This window comes from Poeciliopsis prolifica, unplaced genomic scaffold (genome assembly GCF_027474105.1).
Source record: "Poeciliopsis prolifica strain line A6 unplaced genomic scaffold, Auburn_PproV2 SCAFFOLD021, whole genome shotgun sequence".
NCBI lineage: Eukaryota > Metazoa > Chordata > Actinopteri > Cyprinodontiformes > Poeciliidae > Poeciliopsis > Poeciliopsis prolifica.
The window spans coordinates 2,076,688-2,099,494 of NW_026562396.1; the positions used below are offsets into that span (position 1 = coordinate 2,076,688).

General features: G+C 38.3%; 1 protein-coding gene across 1 annotated transcript in view; it reads right to left on the minus strand.

Moving 5' to 3' along the window:
- gpc5a (glypican 5a) overlaps positions 1-22,807 on the minus strand; it is a 116,095-nt gene that overhangs the window by 87,518 nt on the left and 5,770 nt on the right. Inside the window, exons 3-6 of the mRNA XM_055045254.1 lie at positions 3,324-3,784; positions 2,997-3,230; positions 2,067-2,200; positions 1,823-1,948 (exon numbers count right to left, since the gene is read on the minus strand). Of these exons, the coding sequence (XP_054901229.1) occupies positions 1,823-1,948; positions 2,067-2,200; positions 2,997-3,230; positions 3,324-3,784 (955 nt within the window). The remainder of the gene's footprint in view (positions 1-1,822; positions 1,949-2,066; positions 2,201-2,996; positions 3,231-3,323; positions 3,785-22,807) is intronic.

Genomic DNA, 22,807 nt, shown 5'->3' on the forward strand with positions numbered 1-22,807 from the left:
TCAGACACCATCCAACAGCAAATTTTATCCCCCCTCTCTCAGTGGGTGTTGGGTTACGACCTGTAGGTAGGAGGTTATTTATTGCTTTTGTCTCAGCCAGTGTTGACTCCCAGCAACTCATCTATGGTTCTGGGGAAGCAGAAAGCAGCAAAGGATTGCAGATCTCCAGAAGCTGCAGAGATTCTCGGCTCGATACTCCCCTCAGAGGCCCGTTTCTTAATGTCTCTTAATTTCTACTTCTTCAGTAATGGCTGAACCGAAATGAATCCGACTGGACCTGAGGTGGAAGAATCCCTATCAATAAGTATAACTGTTAATGGGAAATAAAGAAAGGAAGCTTAAGCAGCTAAAAGATTCCCAGGACCATAAATATTTCCCAGAGGCTGCTGCAAGAGCCTGCAGTCTGTTGTCCTGCTTCTTCCAGCACATAATAAACAATGCTATTATCTGAGATGTTCACTCCTTTCCTAGAAAACGTCATGGCCCTATGGTGGGACACAGTAAAACATGCAAAATTTAAATGATCAGAGGTGGAGTGAAACTGAACTTTGACCATCTATCTTCATTTTTAATTATTTGCACCATCCCAATACTAATACATCCAGCTAAGAATGCTGTAAAATATATTTTTCCAGCTTTTCCCTGCTGTAATTCCCCATGTAATTGTCATCTTCTACAAAAGAAAATCTGTTGAAGTCCAAGCTGACAAAAACTAACCAGTCCACCTGCTATTTCTGTTCTTTTAAGAGCAGCTGACAGTTAAAAAGAACAACCCCCGACCGGGGATATGTGTAGGGGTCCTTGAGTGATGACAGGATGAGAAAGATCGAGAGCTGTGATGTAATGAAGACAAGGCCACTGACTGATACCATAAAAGAGGCCCGAGTATGCCTGTTCCAGTTCACAGCTATTCATTTCCCACATGCATGTCTGTGGGCACCAACGGCTGATAGATGAATCCTAAACCAGTATATATACAGTATATATGTTCTGATAAGTTTTCCACGGATTGCATTGCAGCACTTAGAAAACCCAGACTATTAAGTTTGAATTTAAGAAAAAAATACTGGCAAGCCTCCATGTAGACCGTTTTTTATCCACTGTAAATGTGAGGAAGTTTTGTAGTTGTCATATTGTAGTCATTTACTGACATTCATTCCCTTGTTTTTCCCATTTTATAGAGTGGCTAAGAGAAATGGTGTCTTAGCCAGTAGTCATATTTCTACTGACCTCCAGAGAAACAGGAAGTCATGGATGCCAAAATAAACTTTGAGGAAAGGCATCTGTACTAGGACAGACAAAAAGTGTGAAAAATTCAAACTTTTAACATGGGACGTAAACCATAATTAACTCAAGAAACTGTGCTGAGCATGTCTTCCCATTTTCCTCTTCTTCCTTCTGAAAGGCGGTTTGAATCAAGTAAACAAAACTAAAAACCAAAGTAAAAGAAGAAAAACAACATGAATTAATTAACTGATTGGGAAAAAGTTTGCCACGTTATTTACAAGTCATTTTATGCAGTGAACTTTAAAACCAAGTTTCTGACTACTCTTCATTTTACTTTTTTACTATCATTTCCAGATAGTTGCTCACGTGTTCAGATTAAGACATAAGGAAGGCTGTAACTCTGTATCACACCACCTCTATGGTTAATCAATGAATAAATCATGCATGTTTACATCTGTCCAAACAGAGTCGTAAAGGAAACATCTGAAAAACGAAACAAATTTGAGTCTCAGCAATAAAAGCATCTTCTGATGTTTGCCTCATTTGCTCTTATATTAAGCATCTGTGTTTTTCTTTAACATCTTTTGAAACAAACCTTTTCACAATGTTTGTTCCGTTCCAGCATGGCACCCCATCACCAGAAGAAAGTCCCTGCAAACACATCTGATCCGCCAGGCCACCGTAGAATGTGCTGAAGGTACGCAGGCTCTTCAGAAAGTCCCTAAAAAAAAAAGAGGTAGCCACAAGTAAGCATGCATGCATAGTGTTTACTTCTTGAAATCTAGTTAAAACTAACTATCTGATTATCTTGTGTGTGTATGCCTTTGACTTCCACCTACTTTCTCATGACAGAAAGTGAATCGTCCGACCGTCTGTTCAGAGCTTTGAGCGGGATGGAGACTCTGCTGTTCGCGTCCTGGATGCTGACCGACTGAGCTGGCCTCCTGATTGATGGGCTGCACAGCTTCTGAACCTAATGCACAGTAAAACAGCCACAAATGTAATTTTGAAACACAGAGGGAAGAATGTGTATTTTGAGAACTGGATAACCTTGTTAAACATTACTGGGGCCTCAACTATGAGATTTGTTTTAGATGGCTGAGTGATAACTATTTGTATTGCAGCCATTAGTGCAAGCTAAGGCTTTCAACTCCAATTTATCTCAATTTATGTCTGTCTGCCAAACAGCAGTTACTCATATCATCCACTAGATGGAGATGCGGCATCTTAATTAGTGCACTGGGACTCAGTGTAGCTCAGGAACAAACATCTGTGGAATTCAGTTTACAAAAAGATATAGAGCTTGGGAAAAAAAAAACATTTGAAAAGGGGCCTTTATTGTCCATCTTTTCTGGAAAGGTGAAGGAAAAAGACCACCTATAAAAGATGATAAATGGGTGGCACCTGAAGGAACGGTGGTTTTCTCCCTATATAGACCAAATCCTCCTGTATCTGTAGATTTATATACTTTTAGCTCCTTGCAGCAACCCGCACAGATATTTTTAAGGCAATTTACCCTTTCTTTCTTCAAACTATCTGTTTTGTACATACATGAGGAATTTATCTTTGGCCTAAAGACGCCATACCTCTCTAACACGGAGCAAGCAGCTCCATAATAAAAATTGCCCCAGGCAAGTGTGAAGCACTTTATTTTTTGTTTATCCAATCACAGCTGCGGGTGACAGTGGGTTCACCTTGTATAAAGAGCCCCAAGATACATTCAAATCTACCATCAAAAGCAATTTTACATCTCTGCTCATGATCTAAACCTGTGCCGAGAGGCGAGGTCCATTTTTCTGAGCGTGCCCGATAGCATCATGAAGCATATTGTGTGCTCCCAGAAGCACTTGCTCCAAATCCTGAGCTCCATGCATTCTTGCTGACAGGTTCTCCAGCGAGCGAACAAACTCCCTCCAGTGGGCGTCAATCTCTGCCATGCTCGCCAGGCACCCCCGCATTACGTTGAGGCAGTAGCCCATGCAGGGCTTGGAATGGGTGATGCCCTGTGGAGGGAAGTGCTCAGAGATTAGCGCTGCCAGTAATCATGCTTCATTGACTCAGATCAATAGACTTACATCACAGAAATGTGACCACACCTGACAATGAGGACAGTACAGCATCTTGAGCAGGGCCCGCCTACATTCACGACTCAGCTGTAAATGGTCCGTGGTGTTAATGACCTCGATGCCGAGGTGCAGAGCCTGAAGCAGCAGCTTCCCAGAGACCCCAGAGGTAGCAATCTGATCGGCGAAGAGATCCGGCACTGTACCAAATGGTTTGATAACGCGGTTGAGTGACCTCACACACTCAGCATAGCCTGGTGACGTGTCACCGACACCTGGGCTTATGTAGTGATTGTAGAGCAGCGGGAGGAGAGCGTCGAAGAAGCGCTGCACAAACTCATCAACGTTGAGCTCAGAACCCAGCAGGAAGAGACCGACGTCGGTGAAGAGTTCCCTCACTGAGCCGGCAGCAGGATCAGCTATTTTCTGATAAGACACCTGGAGGACGACGTTGGTGTGATTCTCCGCCTGCCTCATCAAAACCTCAAAGGTCTCTGTGGAATACAAAACAGCAGAGACAAATCAAGACGGAGAGATAAAAGAACGAGGAGATGCCGCAGCTAGTTTTGACATATCATCTTCAGCATCGGGCCTGCTCTGCTGCTTGTTGAGAGTTTCAGAAAAGAAAAAAAAGAGAGAGAGAGAGAAGTACAAAAGCTCAAAAGAAAAGACAAATGTGGAGAATAATGTTATTCCCTGTGGGGGCTGCAGCTCCCTGAGGTTTCTTCTTCTAGAAAGCAAGGAGCAAACATGTAGTGAAGCCATTTCTTCTCTAACCTAAGATTTTGCTGACAAAAACGGAAATTGAAGGGAACAAACTTCAGAGAAGAATCAGTGGTGATAAAATATATGTTTCAGTACAATGTAAATGTGCCATCTTCATAGCAGCACTCCAGTGAGATGCATGTACAACCACTGAAAACAGCAAGAAGTTGAAGGATAAGGCTGGGCTGGCCACCAATAACAAAGTGTGACATGGTGCTAAAAAGCTACGGTTGAAATGTCTTCTGGTGGTAAAAAGTCATTCAGATGAGGAACCATAAAATGATCTGGAGTAACCAGAGTTTTTTTTTTCCAGCTGTTTGGTGAATAGAGTAACACAGCACTGCCCCTTCCCCACCTGTTGCTTTGCACTACCAACCAAATGCTTAAAAGAAGACTGCACAACTTTTCCTTCACTGCACATATGGAAATATGCACATGTTTGGAACTATTTCTGGTTCTGATGATAATATATGAATAGTCAGAGTTTGGGAAATAAAGGAGCTTCTAGCATTACTCTTAATAAAGTGAAGCTGTTTTAAAACTATAGTTGTCAAACAGCTCTTAGAGGCTCTACCCATGCAGATAGCTCAATAATTTATCAATAAATATTAGTCATATTCAGAGTATCACTGGAAGAGGGGAATGTCAAAAAGGGATTGAATTTACCAGGTGTTTATTTTTTTTAACTCTGCTTGAGGGTATCTAAAGTAAAATAGCTTTTGTAACAGAAGTTTGTTTTAGATTCAATATTTCTGTACTGTGGAACTATGGCATTTCTACTCAAAGTTGCACCTTGAAAACCTCAAAAGGGCCCATTCCTAATGACAGGCAAAGCAAAAAAAATCAAATTACAAAAAAAATTACACTCTTGCCTTAGTTTGCACAACATTTGGCATGGTAATTATTCTACACTGAAATAAGCTGTAGTCATTAACAAGGAGCTAATTGGTTTATTTTAGGTCAAAGATGGAGGAAAATGTAAGATCTGGGAGAGTAAGCACCTCACCATCTGGTTTGGCAGCTTGTGTTTTTTCCACATAACAGACGACTTTTAAATGCGAGATTTAAAAAGAAATGTAAAGACCTTATCAAATCCTTGTAGAAGAATCATGATTTCTGATTTGAGAAATCTTCGGAGGCTCAATGAGTTTACGGTTTGTCTTTAACATTTAGGGGTGCGTGTTGCATGGATGCAGAGCACACCTTATCTAAAAGAGCCGATAAGTCTATGTAATTTAAAAGCCGCTTCAGGACACTCCTCCCCCTTGTCTCTGCTTCTTTTTCTGAGAATAAAGGTTATTACTGCTTATTTTACAACTTTGTAGATAAAAATAAACAGTAATTGTCCAAAGTTCTGCATTTCTGTAAAGACAGCAATTCTGGTGCAAATAACACATTTGTGCACCACTTGTGTCAGCAACACCCGAGAGACTATGTTTTGCTGGCTCTCCAAGACCTTTTTCACACAGTAAAGTGTAATTTAAGCACAAAAAAAAAAACTCACTGCAACAAGCTTGCTTTTATTCTTTTGTCACTCTTTGCTCACATTTATCTCAACTAATACCTGATCCACGGCTGTTTTCGGATCATGTGCTTGTCATGAGCTGTGAGGTGATAGACGGGGGCGAGCACCCGGAGCTGGCCAGGGCCTGAGTCTGAGATGAGGTCTTACACAGCCAAAACGCAGAGTAACATGCAATCATAAGGAAAGTCTGACCAAAAAGCCCCGCTTGTGAGGGCTACCACAAGGGGAAACAGAGAGGGGGTCTGTCATGCCTGCAGGCAACATCTCAGGCGGGTACATTAAACTTGGAGGTACCAGGAACCGAGTCTTATCATAGTCCCTCTGTAATCTTGCCTCAATGTGTTATGTCTAACAAGATCAGAGACTGAAAGAAGTGTTTTTGTGTGAAGACACAAAAAGAAATCAGCACCTCCTACACAACAAGCTTTGTGGTCACAGAGCAAAGCAAATATCAGATGAGGAATCTGCAAAAGCAGAAAGAAAAGCAAGAAAATCTGTTCATGTGTGAGTTGATGAAACAGAACGTCGCCTGACCCATGACACAGAGACACAATATGAGACCACAGAGATGCTGAGATTATTATGGACATTAGGAGCAGGATTCTGAACATCACATGTATATTATAAATGTTGTGGATCCCATCTGTTGAAATAAAGCATTTTTTGAGAGAAGATTGTTATATGCTCTCTCTTTGAAAACAGAAATGTTGTATTTAATAACAATAATGGATCTTATAAAACCTTCTTTAAAGGATTCAGTAAAAACAATTAACAAAAAAAGCAATGAATACAGTCATTAAATCATTATTTTTTGTAAATCAAAGCAAAAATAAATAAATCTGAAAAAACAGAAAAGGATTTCAACAAGTGCTATTTTTACATAAAATATGGATTTTTTATGTACTTTTTATTTTATTTATATTTTTATAATTGTTAATTTATAAAAACTTTATCAATGAAATTATGTGTCGTCTAATAATTTAAGAATCACTCTGAGTCCTTGTATAAGCACATCTAAAAAATTTACATACTGTGGAAAAAGATAATTTTTTGTCACTCACTTCAGAAAGAGAGTCTCATGTATGATATAGCTTTATTACACATAGAGTGAAATATTTGAAGCCCTTATTCCTTGTCATTTTAATGATTATGGCTTACAGAGAATGAAAACCCAAAACTCTGTGCCTCGTAAATTTAGAATACAAATATTACATTTGAATTAGAAATGCCAGGCTTCTGAAACCTTGTTCATTTCTACACACCCAGTAGCTCCTTTTGCATTAATTATTGCATCGAAGCAGCGTGGCATGGAGATAATCGCTCTTTGGTACAGCTGAGGTGACTTAGGCCCAGGTTGCTTTGATAGCAGGTCTGGTTTCTCTCATCTTCTTCTTTGGTCAATCAAGTACCAGGGACTGAACCAGCCTTTTTCTGACTTTAGCAGATGAAAAGTCCTGATCGAAAAAGAAATCAGTTTCTCTATAAATGTGTCAGCCATTATCCGTACAATAAATTTAACTTTTTCACGATATTCTAATTTTACAGCAGAGGACAGTGAGAAACAAAATCTGTTAGATTGAGGCCTCGACTAGTAGGCTTCAGGTGAACCCTGAGGACACAAATGCTATAAGGAGAAAGCCTAAAAAATACAGGAAAGAAGATTAGGTAGATTTTTTTTCAGCTGAAATAGTCAAGCCTGTCTAAAAAATCTTTTTATGTTCTGCATCCAACAGGCTTGAAAATGCAAGCAATTACTATACTTTCAGCTCAAAGTATATCAAAGTTTGCATATTTAGACCAACTATCACGCTTAATAACCTACCAGCAAAGAAAATAATACCGTATATCAGCTTAAATAAATGTCAATATTATTTCTTTAACACATTTAAAAACATAAAGCACTTTTTCTGAGTTTTTAAAAATATGGTAGAGAGAGTACAAATCAATTAAATAAGTACAAATAAACAGATTAAAGGCATAAATCAAACTACAAAACAACACAACAATATTAGCCTAAAAACAACTCCACAAGGAGACTCAAATTACAAGCCAAAAAGTGACAAGCAGACTGGTTGGACTCAGCAGTATGAATATCGAGAGGCAGGTTATTCCAGACTCTAAAGGCTTATAATTCCTCTGTGCTTCAGTTTTGACCTGTGCTGCCCTAACAGTCTGGCTGGACATTGTTATACCAGAAAATCGTGATATGCTGTGGAAGACAGACAAAAACCGCAATGAAATATAGAAAGAGACTTTTTTTTAAAGCCATTTTTCTTTCAAGGACATAAATATTACATTCTTTGTTCATTAGAAGGAGATTCATTAGAAAGCCAAACTCTCCTTCGCTTGTGGATTGTTTAGTGTCAAAGATCAGACTGATAAAAAGAGAAATGCTTGTGCTTCTGGTATGTGGAAGAACAGTGAGAGGAGGCTGAAACTTTACCAAAGTTTGTTAAACTTTTACTAAACTGGCTGTTTATTTCTGCATTTAGAAGCCTGTTTCATGCCCAGAGCATTTGACAGCCCATTAAAGGTTTAGACATTTTAATTGCTAAAAGTCTTAATTTGATAAATTAAAACTTTTAGCAATCATGAAAGGTTGGGGAGTGACACTGACATAGAATAGAGACATACCATGCAATTGTAGTATCATGTTTTCTTGCATGAGAAAGTACAGTAGAAATTATTAAGTGTTCAATGTTGCTTCTGCCACAAGAGGGCGATCTATTTCACCTTTTTTTCTATAGAGATTGAATGCGAGGAGGAAGGTGACATGAGATAGTTTTCAGTCCTGAGGAAGGTTGTATTGTTTAAATACATTTTTTTCCTCTTCCTCTTTCTGTATTGATCTACTCTGCATGTTTCTTTCAAAAGACCAAAACCTGACCATGGCTCATTCAGACTCGTATGTTTGTATTAGGATCAGGGTAGGCACACCTTTCCATGTTGGCAGTGGGAATCATTTACATGTGACTTGTTCTTTTCAAATCCCATTGGATTTGCTGTAGCTCCAAATCTTTAAAACTGGTGCTACAACTGGCTTAACAGGCATTTATGCTGGCACTGCTTATGTATATATTTGTATTCATAAATCTGTCACCGAGGTAGGGGATCAGTCAGCAGGAAGGTAAATACTACTTTGTAGTTCAAGACCCTTTCGACATAGACAAAAAAACCAAAAGCTCTTGCTCTCTCACACTCAATCTGAGTAAGCGCAGGGACGGCTGACACAGTGAGTGCTCTGACTGAGATGCATCCCTAAAAGTGGACTGCAATGCGTGAACAGAGCAGATCAACGTGAGCCGGTTTTGTTTGAAACTTGCCATGCTTTCAGGTTTCCAGTTCTCAAATGCCACCAGCTGACCTCAGACGAGCTGCCGAGCAACGCAAAGATGGCTTTTATTAATGTGATTCATCCTCTGGTGAATGGCTGTGACCACAACAGAGGAGCCCGGTGACATCTGATAGGCTGCAGAAAAGGCCATTCTCCATCTGGAGAGGATGAGTCAGTGGCGCTATGGGTTCAGCTCATCCCGAAGAAAAAAGAAAACATGCTCACAATGGAAGTCTATGACTTCCAGGGCCACACGGTTAGTTCAGGAAACAGGAAACTATGAGCTCTTTGTGACGTGTTAAAAGATGAAAATAAGGGGTTGTTTTATGACGAGGCCTGGTGTTTCAGTCGATATAATTGTAGTTAAAGTATATCAAGCAACTATGAAAGTAACTTTTAAAGTAGCTGGCTAGTATTTATTTCTTCCTTGTATGCAGTAGCAAAATATAAAACTATGGCATCATTTTTCTACTCTCATTTTCCTCAAGTGTTGCAGACAGATTCAATAATCACAGTGACAGAGTAACATACACTGATAATTGATTGCTCAGTTATGTCTAATATATGCTGTTGATAAATCATTATTTCATGTTAATAAATGAAGGGTATCAAAATATATTGACATTTTAAAATTTGTTTTACAAATTAAAAACATGGCTTTTGGGATTTTTTTTTTTTTTTCGCAAAGATATTTGGTTATGTAAGATGAAGAAGCATCCACCATTTTTTTTTAAATGTTTGCATGGCAGCATTTTCAGGTACCTGAGAAAAAAATGGTGACACATTGACAGACAGGATACGTAAGCACTGTGAAAAAAATATCACTCCTTGCTCTTCAGCCAATGCAAAAATGTGCCAATCCTGTATCATAAGCATCTGGAATGTTCAATTTATAAGGCCAGAAAGAGAAAGACAGGGAGCTACCAGCAGCTCTTTGGTTTGTTGAGGTGAATACAGCAAAAATCACTCATTCACTTCACCTGTTGGTAGATTTAAACCCCCTGTTTGAGCATCATCAATGAGGTGAGGCTGAGATCATTTGATATCAACCCAATTTTAATATAAAAGATGATGTAAATACTTTAGGGATATGTAAGGGATTAATATGTTTCCTGTCTCTGAATCAGACAAAGGGAACTTCAGAAAAACTACACTGAGAAACCAACAGCTTCTCGACAGACTGTTTTAGCTCCTCTTCTGAATCCTTTGAAATACAAAAGCAATTCTAAAGAGCAGCCAAGCAAAGAAGAGGATATTGCAAAATTGGCTTCTGTTAAAGATAAAGTTTAACAGAAGCCAATTTTGTTGCATCACTAATGGAGATGTTGGATATGAAGCTACAGTAAGTGTCACAAACAACAAAATAAATAAACATCATGTCTGTCAATTATGAATTTAAAGTCCAGAGTTTTAAAAGAAGAACAGCTGATACCCAGACTATCAGGCTGAGCATATTTTGTCTCATAGACTTCACTGTCTGACACGTCAGAACAGTTTCTGAAGGTGGGGCTGAAGAAGCAAAATGCTTCTCAGTAAATGCATTTTGAAACTTTATGTTATCTAAAGGCTTTACACCAACAGTACACAAAAAACACTTACTGTAAGGACAAGAGTGATAAGAATGTTTCTAAGCTAAAGACAAACAAAGAACTTTGATTTTAAACTATTTCACCAGATGTAAATCAAGAATTGTTTGTTTTTTCTACCTGCAGTCCCTGTAAGAAGCATTTAATTTTCAGAGCACCAATCACATTTGTGGAAAAAAAAACTACACCCTGAAGGACTGTCAGAGGACAGATAAGATTTTTATATGCTTCTTCTGCAATGGGCAAGATTCAATTTTACACAAGCGTACATATTTTAGATAAGTTTGAGACAACTTATCTAAAATAAGTTGTCTGAAAAAAGATAAAGCAGCATAATCAAAACAGACATCAAGACATGCAAACACGTGCGCCTTGTGAAAGCGTGCCAAGTGTTTCCAGGAGACTGAGGTGAGCTAGAATGGGTTCTCTAGAAAACATGAGTGAGTTCAGCATACCTGTTGCTCTGACTTAAAAAACAAACCACTGACTTAAAATCAATCTTTCATCTTCTGCGTGGGTCGGGATGTGCAGAGGCACGCAGGAGTAGGGGGGGTCCACAAATCTGATTTCTGTCTGAAAAAATGTTTCTCTGCACATTTTTTATTTTTTTTGACAAAACAACAGAACTCCCGCAAACAGCAACAGACTGAATGCTGTGACCTGCAGGTGTCAGGGATGGAAAAGAGTTTGAAAATCGGTATAAATAAGCTATTAGATGTTTTTCAGCCGTCTGTATTTGGTTTAAATAAAGGAAGTATTGTGTAGAACTGTGGTTGCCTGCTTAGAAGGGCTTCAGAAGTCTATTTTGATAAAAAGGACAAAGGAGAGGAGAGGAGAGGAGAGGAGAGGAGAGGAGAGGAGAGGAGAGGAGAGGAGAGGAGAGGAGAGGAGAGGAGAGGAGAGGAGAGGAGAGGAGAGGAGAGGAGAGGAGAGGAGAGGAGAGGAGAGGAGAGGAGAGGAGAGGAGAGGAGAGGAGAGGAGAGGAGAGGAGAGGAGAGGAGAGGAGAGGAGAGGAGAGGAGAGGAGAGGAGAGGAGAGGAGAGGAGAGGAGAGGAGAGGAGAGGAGAGGAGAGGAGAGGAGAGGAGAGGAGAGGAGAGGAGAGGAGAGGAGAGGAGAGGAGAGGAGAGGAGAGGAGAGGAGAGGAGAGGAGAGGAGAGGAGAGGAGAGGAGGAAATCTCTTATCTCTTTTCACTTCCTCTTCCACATCAATACACATCCTCCTCATATCGTACATTAGCATTTACCAAACAAAGATTCAGCCAAAGCAAACTTGGCCCTCGTGTAATAAATCTGCCTACCTTAGCTATAATAAACAGACGTTTCTTCCTGTCTTTCTGTCTGTTGTTTTTCTGTGTGAGTCATGTTTCTCTCCATCCATCTCTGCTCTCTCTTTTCCCCAGAAGGCTTAAAAGTCAATATTTGAGGATCTGTTGCAGCTCTTGAGCACTTCAAAGAGCACGGAGCTTGCAGTGAACACAGCCTTTAATATGTTGTTCAGGAAAAGAAGCATAAAGAGTCAATAAGCAGACAAAATGATCATGCGGGAAGCTGTACTTATGTGTATGTGGATTTTCACAACCCATGTTGCAGGGCCATGATTCTGTTTACACAGTCAAATGGCAATGACCTGGCTATAGAGACGTTTGAGATATAGCTAGAGCAAATGAATGCAAGACGTTCTTGAGAAATAAAAAACATGACTGTGTGCTGTTGTGCAGGGTTAAAGATCTTTTCATACATGCTGGAAAAACCACAGGTCAGTTGAGCAGTCCTTGACAATTTCTCACTGTGCACACAGAGAAAAAGGAGTCAGCTGTGATGGTTGAAAACCCTGAGTGAAAATAATAATATCATAATAAAGCTTTCATTAGCTTTCAAAGGTGTCTCTGTGTGAGGCTGTTAAAGGTTTCCTGTGGCTGACCTCAGTGAACTGCTGGAGGCCAGTGAAGGAGTACACTGAGCTTTCAAGAGCCTGAACAGAGGAACTGCAACACACAGCATGCCAGTGATTACTCTGCTGAGCTGGATAATTGCATTACTTGTGTGACATGGAGGCTCAAAAGTCAGATTCAAAATTTTCAGCCCAGATATATGTCCACTCTGCTACAGCGAACATTTCAAACGGGTCTATTTTATTTTTATTTTTTTATAGATGCAAGCTTTAATTATATTAATTTATCTTTAAATCTACTCAGACCTACTTAGTCTGCTCTCATACAAGCAGGTAGATATTTTATCTTAGACTGCCACTAAGTCATCCACAGTTCAAGCAGCAATAACTTTTCGCACACCTTTCTGGCAGGTTCAGACATCCCTATTTTTCAGAAGGCATTTTGCTCTTTTGATGTCTGATGCAATTCAAGGATCCTTCCAGATCACATTTTGTAGATGCTTAAAGTCAAAGTGAATTAACTTTGCTTGGCCTCATTATGATGAGCTGTTCTGAACATGAGCTGCTCCCTACACTCACATTATATTCAAGATATTTCGATAAAATGAACAGTAAAAAAAACTAGCTCATGTCTCTGTTACCTCTAGGCTTGAATATTGCAGTTTGATATAATATCGCTGTCCTGGCGTTCTCAAATGAAATCTACAGCTTATTCACATGAACAAATAACAGATACCAAATCCCTCCTGTGTCAATATGACAAACCAATAGGAGTCTTATCCTGGTATAAAGCTCTCTGAACTTCAAACAGCATGAATATGTAATTTGTCCCATAGAGATAGAGATGTGTGATGAGATGCTTCTAAAACACTGCTAATGATAATAAAAGTCAACTGTGATCAGTTTTAATGCATAAAAGAAGTTATTTTTAGTTTGATAAAACAGCTTGAGGTTGGTGTCATTATGTCTTAACATATTTTAAAATTTCAGAAATACTCTTTGCCCTGAATTATGGTGGGCTATGTTTTGTTTTAAAGCTCTGATTTTATGCAGGTACATTATGATAAAGTTGTGACAGCAATTTCCCTTTTTTTCTTTACTTTCACACCCTTATTCTACCACATCCCTGAGCTGCACTGACTGATAGACAGATGATCCATTTAGCCACATTTAAATACCTTTTATGTCCCATTTCATTGCTAAATTATCACATCTGGCATCTTAAAAAAGGACACTAGACGATGTCCAAATCGTTTTCTCTAGAATGTTGCATGGACAGCCCTACCCTTTGAAAATAATGTTGCCATGAATTAGTGATGTATTTATTGTGATTCTGTTTAGTTTGCACTACAGCATTTATAGCCTTATTTACTTGTTGCTCGACAGGCTTTTTAGACACGTAAAAGCCATAAAAAAGGTTAGACCAAGATGATAAAAACATAACACTCATCAATATTATACAAGAACCAATAAAGGACCCTAAGATAAACTCACCACAGTGAGTTTATCTATGGGTTATTCTAACCCTATTCCCAATGCTTGATGGTAAGCAAATTATTAATGTGTGTGGTCTATCCTAAAGATAAAACTACTTTCTTATGGGGTAACCATACTTAAAATGGGATTCAAATGTTTATATCACACAGCCTTATCAGACTCTGGACTCCCCGCTCTAAAAACAACATTCATTTGTCACTCATGCCAGCATATTAATGATAAGGAGAGCAATTACACCGTTATATAAGCCACGTAGCAGAGAAGGGCAAGGGAAGAGAGACAGAGCAGACAGAAGGCTTGGTGTATTTCTGTGTTTAGGATTTCATCGCCCAGTCGACTGCAGAGCCTAATCCCTGGAGACCTGGATCTTACTTAGTAAATACTTCCTGCCGTCTGACTGACAGAATTGATTTGTCCTCTGCAAGCATCTACAGTGTAACAGAGAAATGTAACATTGAAAAGGGAAGACTGAGTAAGCTTCAAATAGAAGTAACAGCAACAACAACAACAACAAAAAACATGACATTGATAAAAATCTGTATTCTTTTGGAAAATAAATTATTCATACTCTGGGATCAGTATTTATTTCAAGATGATTCTTGTTTAACTTTATGTCCAATCAATAAACATAAAACTAAAACATCATCAGCTTTACGTTTGGTTTGCATGCTCTTTAAGACCACAGATGTTTAACTCCAATGGCTGGGCTTTCATCTAAATAACATAATGTAGGTCTATGAAAAAGCAGGAAAAATATAGTTTAAATTTGTCCCGGAGACTTCCTGTTGAGCTGCAGTGTGCTGTATCGTCTCAAAAATGGCCTTAGGACAACAAGCAGTAGCCATAAATCTCCATTTCAAACAGGCACACAAGAGACAATGCAAAGTGCTGACAAGTCTGTGTATTTTTAGGGCTCATCTCTATGCAGCAAGTGGCTGCAGTGCAGTAGGAAGAAAATGTGTGAACTTCTAATGGCAAGAGACCGAAATGTAAGACAAAGAAAGTCATGTGGGCAGATTCCACTGATGTTCTCTGCTTATTAAGAGCTAGAGGATCTTCAGCACCTTACACAACTGCTGGTTTTCTGTGGAAAGTTGAAGACAAAATCCAGGAGGATTTATTAACTGAATGCTTATGAAATCACATGCCTGACCTAAAAATCTGATCAGACTTCTTCATACATGAAAAGTGGTGGAGGCTGCAGCTCTGAGCTTTTCTTAGTACTTCTGTCAGTTCTGTATAATTTAAATCTGCTGCACAGTAACAGCCATTGTCCCAATAACATATGAACCTATATTATGCAGTTGAGCCCAAAATTATTCATACTGAGGGGCAATATTAGGGATGTTTCAATTCTGCCAACAGTTTTCTTCTGACTGAATGTAACATCAAGGTTCGGCATAAGTCCTGAAACCGGAGCTTCAGGGGCCTGGAGCTAAACATTAAGGTGAAGGGATGGAGGCCTTCCAACCTCTAAAACTTCAAAACACCTGTAGAAACCTGGCAAAAGGGAAATAAAGTTTTGTTGTTGTTTTTTTCTTTGCTCTAAATATATATCAGCTAAAATACCAAGAAGTTACCCAACCAGTTAAAGAAATGCTTCGAATAACCCAGGTTCATGCACCTGTAGGTCATGTCCATTGTTATGCTTTGGCTGAATATTTGAACTAAGCTTGAACGTGTTAATTATTGAACATTTGCGGTTCAAGTGGACAAATTCTGTTACCCTTTACAGTCAGAGAACATGTTGAAGTTCAATCTATCACCTTTGAATAAAAGAGAGGTCACTTCTATTCATCCCCACCTTAATTTTATGTGGAATGTTTAAAAGCTCCTAGTTTGAAAATACAGAATTACTTCCCCTAAATATCCCAACATTTTATAAAAGTACAGACAACAGAAGATGATAAAAGAGTCACAAAAAGACCTCACAAAAAGACCTCACTAAGTACTTCAGACAGAAGATGTAAGAAATGAAAACAGCCACTTTGACTTTGTGGCAGTCCCACGTCTGGACTGCTGAAGGCTTTTGACTCTGAATAATCCTGCTTCCTTCTAAATCCTTATCCTCTGACTTCAAACACTGCGCAAAGACCTTTAACAGAATCTGGCATCCTCCCAGCCTTCTCTCGTTCAGCAGTTCAGTAATTCATTCTTTTTCTGTGCTTTCTTTCCCACTTTCTGTCCCTCCCTTGGATCAACTGTCCAGCCTTGAATCACAAAGCCAAGCCTGAATTCTGTGGGAATAGTGCAGTGAGGCCTCTGCAAAGCAAGATTGTGCACCCACATCAATACACACATTAATGCACCTCTGGTGAATAGTTAAACTGGAAAAAAAGAAATGTTTATGGACCTGTTGGTAAGGGAAAGACTCACATTGAAAAAAGCACAGACTAACTTGGAAAATATCTGATGTGTAGAATACAAAAACTGAAACAACTTTGGAGTGTCTTGCAAAAGTATTTACAGCCCTTAAAATTCAGCATGTTTCAGGTTAAACGCATCTGTATGTATTTTACCAGGACTGTTTTGTAATAGACATGTATTCGCTATAACTGTAAAGCGGATACACGGTTTTCAGCATTTCCTACAAACAAGCATCTGTAAAATGTGTCCAAACCTTTTAGAACCAACAGGAGTTGAAATTACAGTTGTTAGACCTTTTAGGTTTTGTCTCCATTGGTTGTGCAGATTAAGAAACAAAAAAAGGTTTACCCATTCTTCTATGTAAAATAGTTCAAGCTCCGTTATATTAGGCGGAGAATATATCTAAACAGAAATTGAACCTTTACAGCAGCACATTTTTGTGCCTTTTATCGGAATATCATCCTGCCCTGTAGCTCTTTTTATTTCCAGTTTTAAATAGAACCTGTTGCTGCGTTCACCTTCTCCATAGCTCCATGCCTTACCTGTGCCAGGTGTTCCTTGATTTATTATATCTAGAGTCAGCTGGTCACATAGAATTTCACTTGGGTGTATGAAAGTAAACATACAAATGCATGTTCCACCTTTTGAACATTTATTTGTAAAAAATAATATATAAATAATATATTTGTAAAAAATAATAATATATATTTGTTTTTTGTTTTTAATTGGATTGTGTGTAACTTCATATAATACTTTCAGGTTTCAGGTAGTTCAATATGAGAAAGCCTGAAATACCATGCAGGATTCTTTGGAGTAACATGAAGTCCATGTCTGACACAAAGCATGCAGAGTCCTATAAAAAGCAGCATATTTTCCTCGACTAAGGCAAGCAGCCAATTTGCGACCAACATAGAAATTTTACTGGAAGCAAAGAGTGCATTGCTGAAGTCAATGGTGCAGAGCCACCCGTGGTTGGTCACAGCGCAATATCTGTCTCAAGTAGGAAATTACTATTTTAGACGGTAAAATGTGAATTGCCAAGAAGTCGCCAGCTAAATGAATCGGCTGCTTTCACTCCACTTTTAGAACATTGTTTTGCATATTTCTTAGCAGGTCTTTGTAATCCCAATATAATAATAAAGTCCAAAAAAAGTGAGAAAACAAAACAAGATTGTAATTAAAATACCACATTTTATATTTTGTAGCTGCCACGGTCACTGCAATAAAATTAGTATTCTTATAATAAACTATAGTGGTTTCACCAACAAGAACAATTACGTGTATTTATAATTTTAAAAAAGGCATCTGTCAGAGCTGTTAACAACAGCAGGGTTAATTTGCCCTTTTCTGTGTTTTTAAATACTGACTTTAACAAAGAGATTGCTGTTGTCATTCTACAACATTTCAATTGAACTAAAGTCCAGATTTGACTTGCTGGTGTGCTTTTGATCACCGTCTTTCTGCGACACACAGGTCCTTAGAGGTGACCTGAAGACTGGATATTCTCCTTCAGGATTTTCACCAAGAAAGCAGAATTTGTCAAAGTCCAGAAGCAATAAAGCAGTCTGCACCATCACACTAACACCACCGTGTTTAATTGCAGTTTAACATTATTTTTCTGGAATGCAGTGTTTCACTATTCCATGAACATTGACCTTAGCTGAAGTGATTGAAGCCTTCAGTGCTTTAGATGTGATTTAGTTTGTTTTTGTAACTTCCTGAATGAGTCATTTAAGCATTCTTTGAGTAATTTTGGAAGGCCGGCCACTCCCAGGACGTTTCACTACTAGTCCATGTTTTCTCACTGGCTATTGCTGTGGTTCACTGGAGACCTAAAGCCTTAGAAATTACTCTTTCATTCAGATTGAGCCGTTGCTTTTGGGATCATTTAGTCTACTTCATGTTGTCAGTCCGGCTCTGTTTTGGTGACCTCTTGGTTGTAATAGTCAGACTTGAGTGTGACTAGAAAAGTTAAACTTAGCGCTCAAAACATTATGGTTAATCACAGTTAATTTAAGGTTTACCACATAATGTCAAGTTAGTTTAGACTGCTTTTGCCCGAAAATAAATGAAATAATCATTATACATATGCCTTTTGCATTTACTCAGATGATTTTTGTCTGAAATTACAGTCGGGTGATCTTATCGAAAGGACACAAGACATTTGCACAGGAGTGTAAAAGTAGATGTAACAAATACTGTCTGGAAGACTCTCTTTTACACTGCAGTTAATAATAAAAAGTAATCAAAAATCATCAGTACTGATGTTAATTAATGAAGTAATTTGAAGATTGCTTCAATTATTTTCTTAATGATTATTCAAAAGAGTATTATGAAATCTTTATTAAACAAAGTCCAATAGAAAACATGTGATGCAAAGGGTTTTGAGATCACATTTTCATGATGAATAATGAGTCAAAAAATGTGTTTCACTTGTTAAATCCACATTCTGTTCTTGTTCTGTTTGAAACATAGTGGTCATAAATCACCCAGACAGATACCTAAAACTTCTGCATCCTAATTTCTGGGTAATATAGAGGCCAGGCTAATATCTTCCTCTCTTTGTTGAAATGTTCTCACATAACACATAAAGTAGGACAAACTGTTCAGAAGAAAGACGAAACAAAGCAATTATTGGCAGCAAGAGTGTCAACATTACGTCGTTATGAGCTGATCAATGCTGTTCCTTTCAGCGTCAATGAGGAATCAGATTGCTGAGCAAGACTGTGATACAATTCATTAAAAAGCTACACTGAGTACAAACAGGGGAATTAAAAAGCCAAAGCTCTGGTGCCAAAGCAAAATCTGCTTTGTTCGCTGTTGGTGGTAGATATTACCATAAAAGACCAGCAGGAGGTCTGCAATAAATGATGCATTAACTGAGTGAAAATTTTGACTTTTAATCACCAAATTTTTTCAAGACAAACTAGGAGAATAGTCACACCCTTATGGAAGATTTACTACTTAATCTGGAGTCAATTCAGTTCATTTATACAGCACCAAATTACCTAAAGCACTTTACAAGACAAAGTGGTTGACTTATGCAAAATTTTAATTGGTTAATTTTGACTTCAGAGCGGTCCTGTTCAATCCAATACAATTCAGTCTGTAAGCATACAACCCAGTTGTACCGCACCGCAATAAAAGCCAGTTGATTATAAAATACCAAAAGGTAAAAATTGGACCAAGTGTGCCCTGAATGATTAACTCTGATAACTCTTAATTTTAGTAAAAGAAAATAAATAAATAAAAAGAAACAGAAAACAACAAAGCATTGCTTTGAATAAGATTAGTTCTGACATTTAATTAGCGTAATTTTGAACTGAACTGAACTTCACCACATTACAGAAATCCTGCAACATCAGGAGGACTTTTTTTTTCACATTCACCTCCTAAGCAGAATGTCTCAGTCAGAAACAATGCAAATAAAGAAATAAAAAAGCCTGTGTCTGTGCCCACTAATTTCCTCTGTCTCATGCTGACTTCATTTTTGTTCTTTCTAGACTCAAAACCAAAATGACATACTGACTGGAAGAAAGACCACAAGCCACAAAATCTTAATGGTCGCAGCAGTTTTATGCAGCAGACATTCAAGTAACAGCAGCATTAACCTTAAAACAGCCTGTTTCAACTTGCCCTCCAAGTGGTCATGTTGTACTTATGAAGGCTTCGAGCTGAATTATGGGTTAACAACCTCTGTCTGAATTGGTCTTCGGGTTGCATGTTCTGCTTTTTTTGCGCAGGAAAACCATTTTTCAGAGCACTCTATAGTTTGTATATTCCTAGCAATAAATCATTAGGTAATGTTCCCATCAGTCTTTTCAAGACAACAAAAACACTGTTGTGCTAAAACCACAAACATAAACCTAACAATGCAACTGCGTTTTTTTTTTTTTTTTTTTTTTCTGGTGAGAAAATCTCACCACAGGAATCTCAAAACAACTCCACAAATTTCCTTCAGGCATGAAATAAAATAAGGCGCAAATCATAACAATGGGCTTCAGTTTCGTACACTTTAATATGCAAGACTTATGTGAGTTTTTTGACATGATTTATGAGGTTCAGTCTACTCACCAAGCAGATTTCTTCAAATAAATCATTTTACTGATATTGTCAAGGGATTTTTTAGTGGCTGCACGTTTGTTTTACTGAATTCAGACTCGGTTGAGTTACGACAAAGTACTGTAGCAGCAGGGAGTTGTTGAGCATTCTTGTGTTATTCCTCTCAACACGCATCCACAGTTAGTGCAATACAAATCAGAGCTTCGGAAATGGTTCAACAAATCAACATTTTCCCAGAGGAGAACATTGCTTTGATGTGGTGCTTTTCAGACCGCTGTGCTATAATTTGCGCAGCCATCCTCAGACGTTCTCTCGGGCGTCTCAACAGCTGATTCATACTGCGCTCTGTTTGACTTTTATGTGACTCCTGGCCGACGGGGTGCCGGGATCACTTAGGTTGGTTGCCATGGATGTGAGGCAAACCTGTGCGGTATGAAGGAAAGAACTTCCCTGAAGGCCTACTCGACAGGCTGCATATTTGTGCATTGTGTGGACAAAGTGCAGAAACCTCACAAAAGCTGAAAGAAAGCAGGCAGTCCTGATAGACTTACTGACAGACGGGCAGCAAGGGAAAACACACAATTTGCTAAAGATTGCAGTAATATCTGCTAAAAGTATACAATTAACTTTAGGTTTGTTCCCTTTTTTCCTCCTTTCCTGGTGTTTGGTTATCTTTCTTTCAGCACAGTACCATTGAAAGAAAAGCATAGAGGTTCATGCTCAATTTGTGTATATTCAACTCATGAGAGGAATAAACCAACGTTTTAAAAAGAATTTCTATCAATTTATGTATTTATTTTGTGTCTCACATCAAATAAACCCATACATTAGGTTCTGTTGTCCGACTACATTTCACTAATGTCTTCATTCTGATACCCTCCCCTTCGCTGTGTCATATAAGGAGACATAATTGATGGCTGCGCAGAAGACAAATGACCACATTAGCTGGCCTCCTTTTATCTCATCCTTCTTCCCGTTCGTGATGTTATAACTCTGTTTGTTTGTTGATTTCTCTCAAATTACAGTGCCGACTGCCAATCATTACTGAATCTATGGGGCTTTTCTTTCCCGGTAAATTGTAAAGCTCCTGTTCACCAGAAAAGTCTTATTAATGCAACTGGCATTGAGTTTCGGCCAAAAATACTTCTGCAGAAATCTCACAAAACTAAAAGTATTCATCAACACTTCCTTAATAGATTTGAACAGCTGATGAAATGCTCGACTTCTGACAGGTTACATGTTAAACAATGTGGTTCTGTGACAACAGTGCTTAAAACATCTACTGTGAATTGCCTTGAGTGTATGAATTTGGTTTCTGACATGACTCGCAGTAAGTCTAATTCCATAGTAATTCAAATAATACCGATACGAATTAGACACAGTGTCCAAATATCTCACAAAGAAGAACATTATCTTCCATCCATGTTGGTGGTGAAAGCATACAAAAAACAGTCTTCTTTCAGTAAATTGGTTAACACAGCTGTTTTTATATCTGACTCTTTTTGTTAACTAAGTTATTTATTTACATAATCAAGTCTGTTTGAAGAGAGAAGATGTTTGGCTTGGAGCTGAAAGAACAACTCGTTTTAAAGTAATACAAAAACCGCTCGCTGTGTAATGTTGCAATGCTTTTAGTGAGCTTTACATAAGCAAACAATTTTGTGAAGGGAAGTTTATGTCATAGGTTTTACTAAACACAACTCTACATTTAGTGGCTTTCCTAAAAAAGAAGAAGAAACAAGAGAAGCTTGTAAAATATGAAAGGCCAAATATGGAAAAATGCAAGCACAATTGTGTCACATAAACATTTTAAAGTGATTTGGGACATGTCTGTATCTGCTTTGCACAGCTTGCAGATTTCATCTCTTTTGCAAGATAGCTTTTGCTCAGTCAGATTATATTTGGATTTTAGGTCTGGTCTTTGACTGAGCCATTCTACTTCTGTCCTGCTAAATAGTGAACCTCCACTTTCTTTGGGAGCCTCTAACAGGTTTTCTTCTCTGACTTTCTGGCATGTAGTTCAATCTATCTTATGTCAACTCTGAACAGCTTTTTTTTCTCAAAAGTCAAAAAGCATCCTTAAAGCATGATGCTGTCACTACCACATTACCTAATGGCAATGTGGTTCTGGATAATGTACATTGTTAGTTCTCCACATTTTTGATGAAGGCATAAACAATTACATTTTTGTCTTATCTGATCAGAGCACTTTTCCTCTACATCTTTGCTGCATCACCAATAAACAGAATTTTTTTTTAAGTTGGTCTAGTACTTATCTCAAATTTATTAAGCGTAGACTCCTATCTAAATACTAAATATCTGCAGGTTCTGCAGAACCTGCAGAGATTTACCTTGCATACATAAAGGTAAAAAAGTACCTTTATGTATGCAAGTTCAAACAGATTGTCACATCATAAGATTTGCAGATTTGACATAAGTTTGACAAAAGTGGCCAGTGAATTGTTGCACATTTTTTTTACAATTTTATC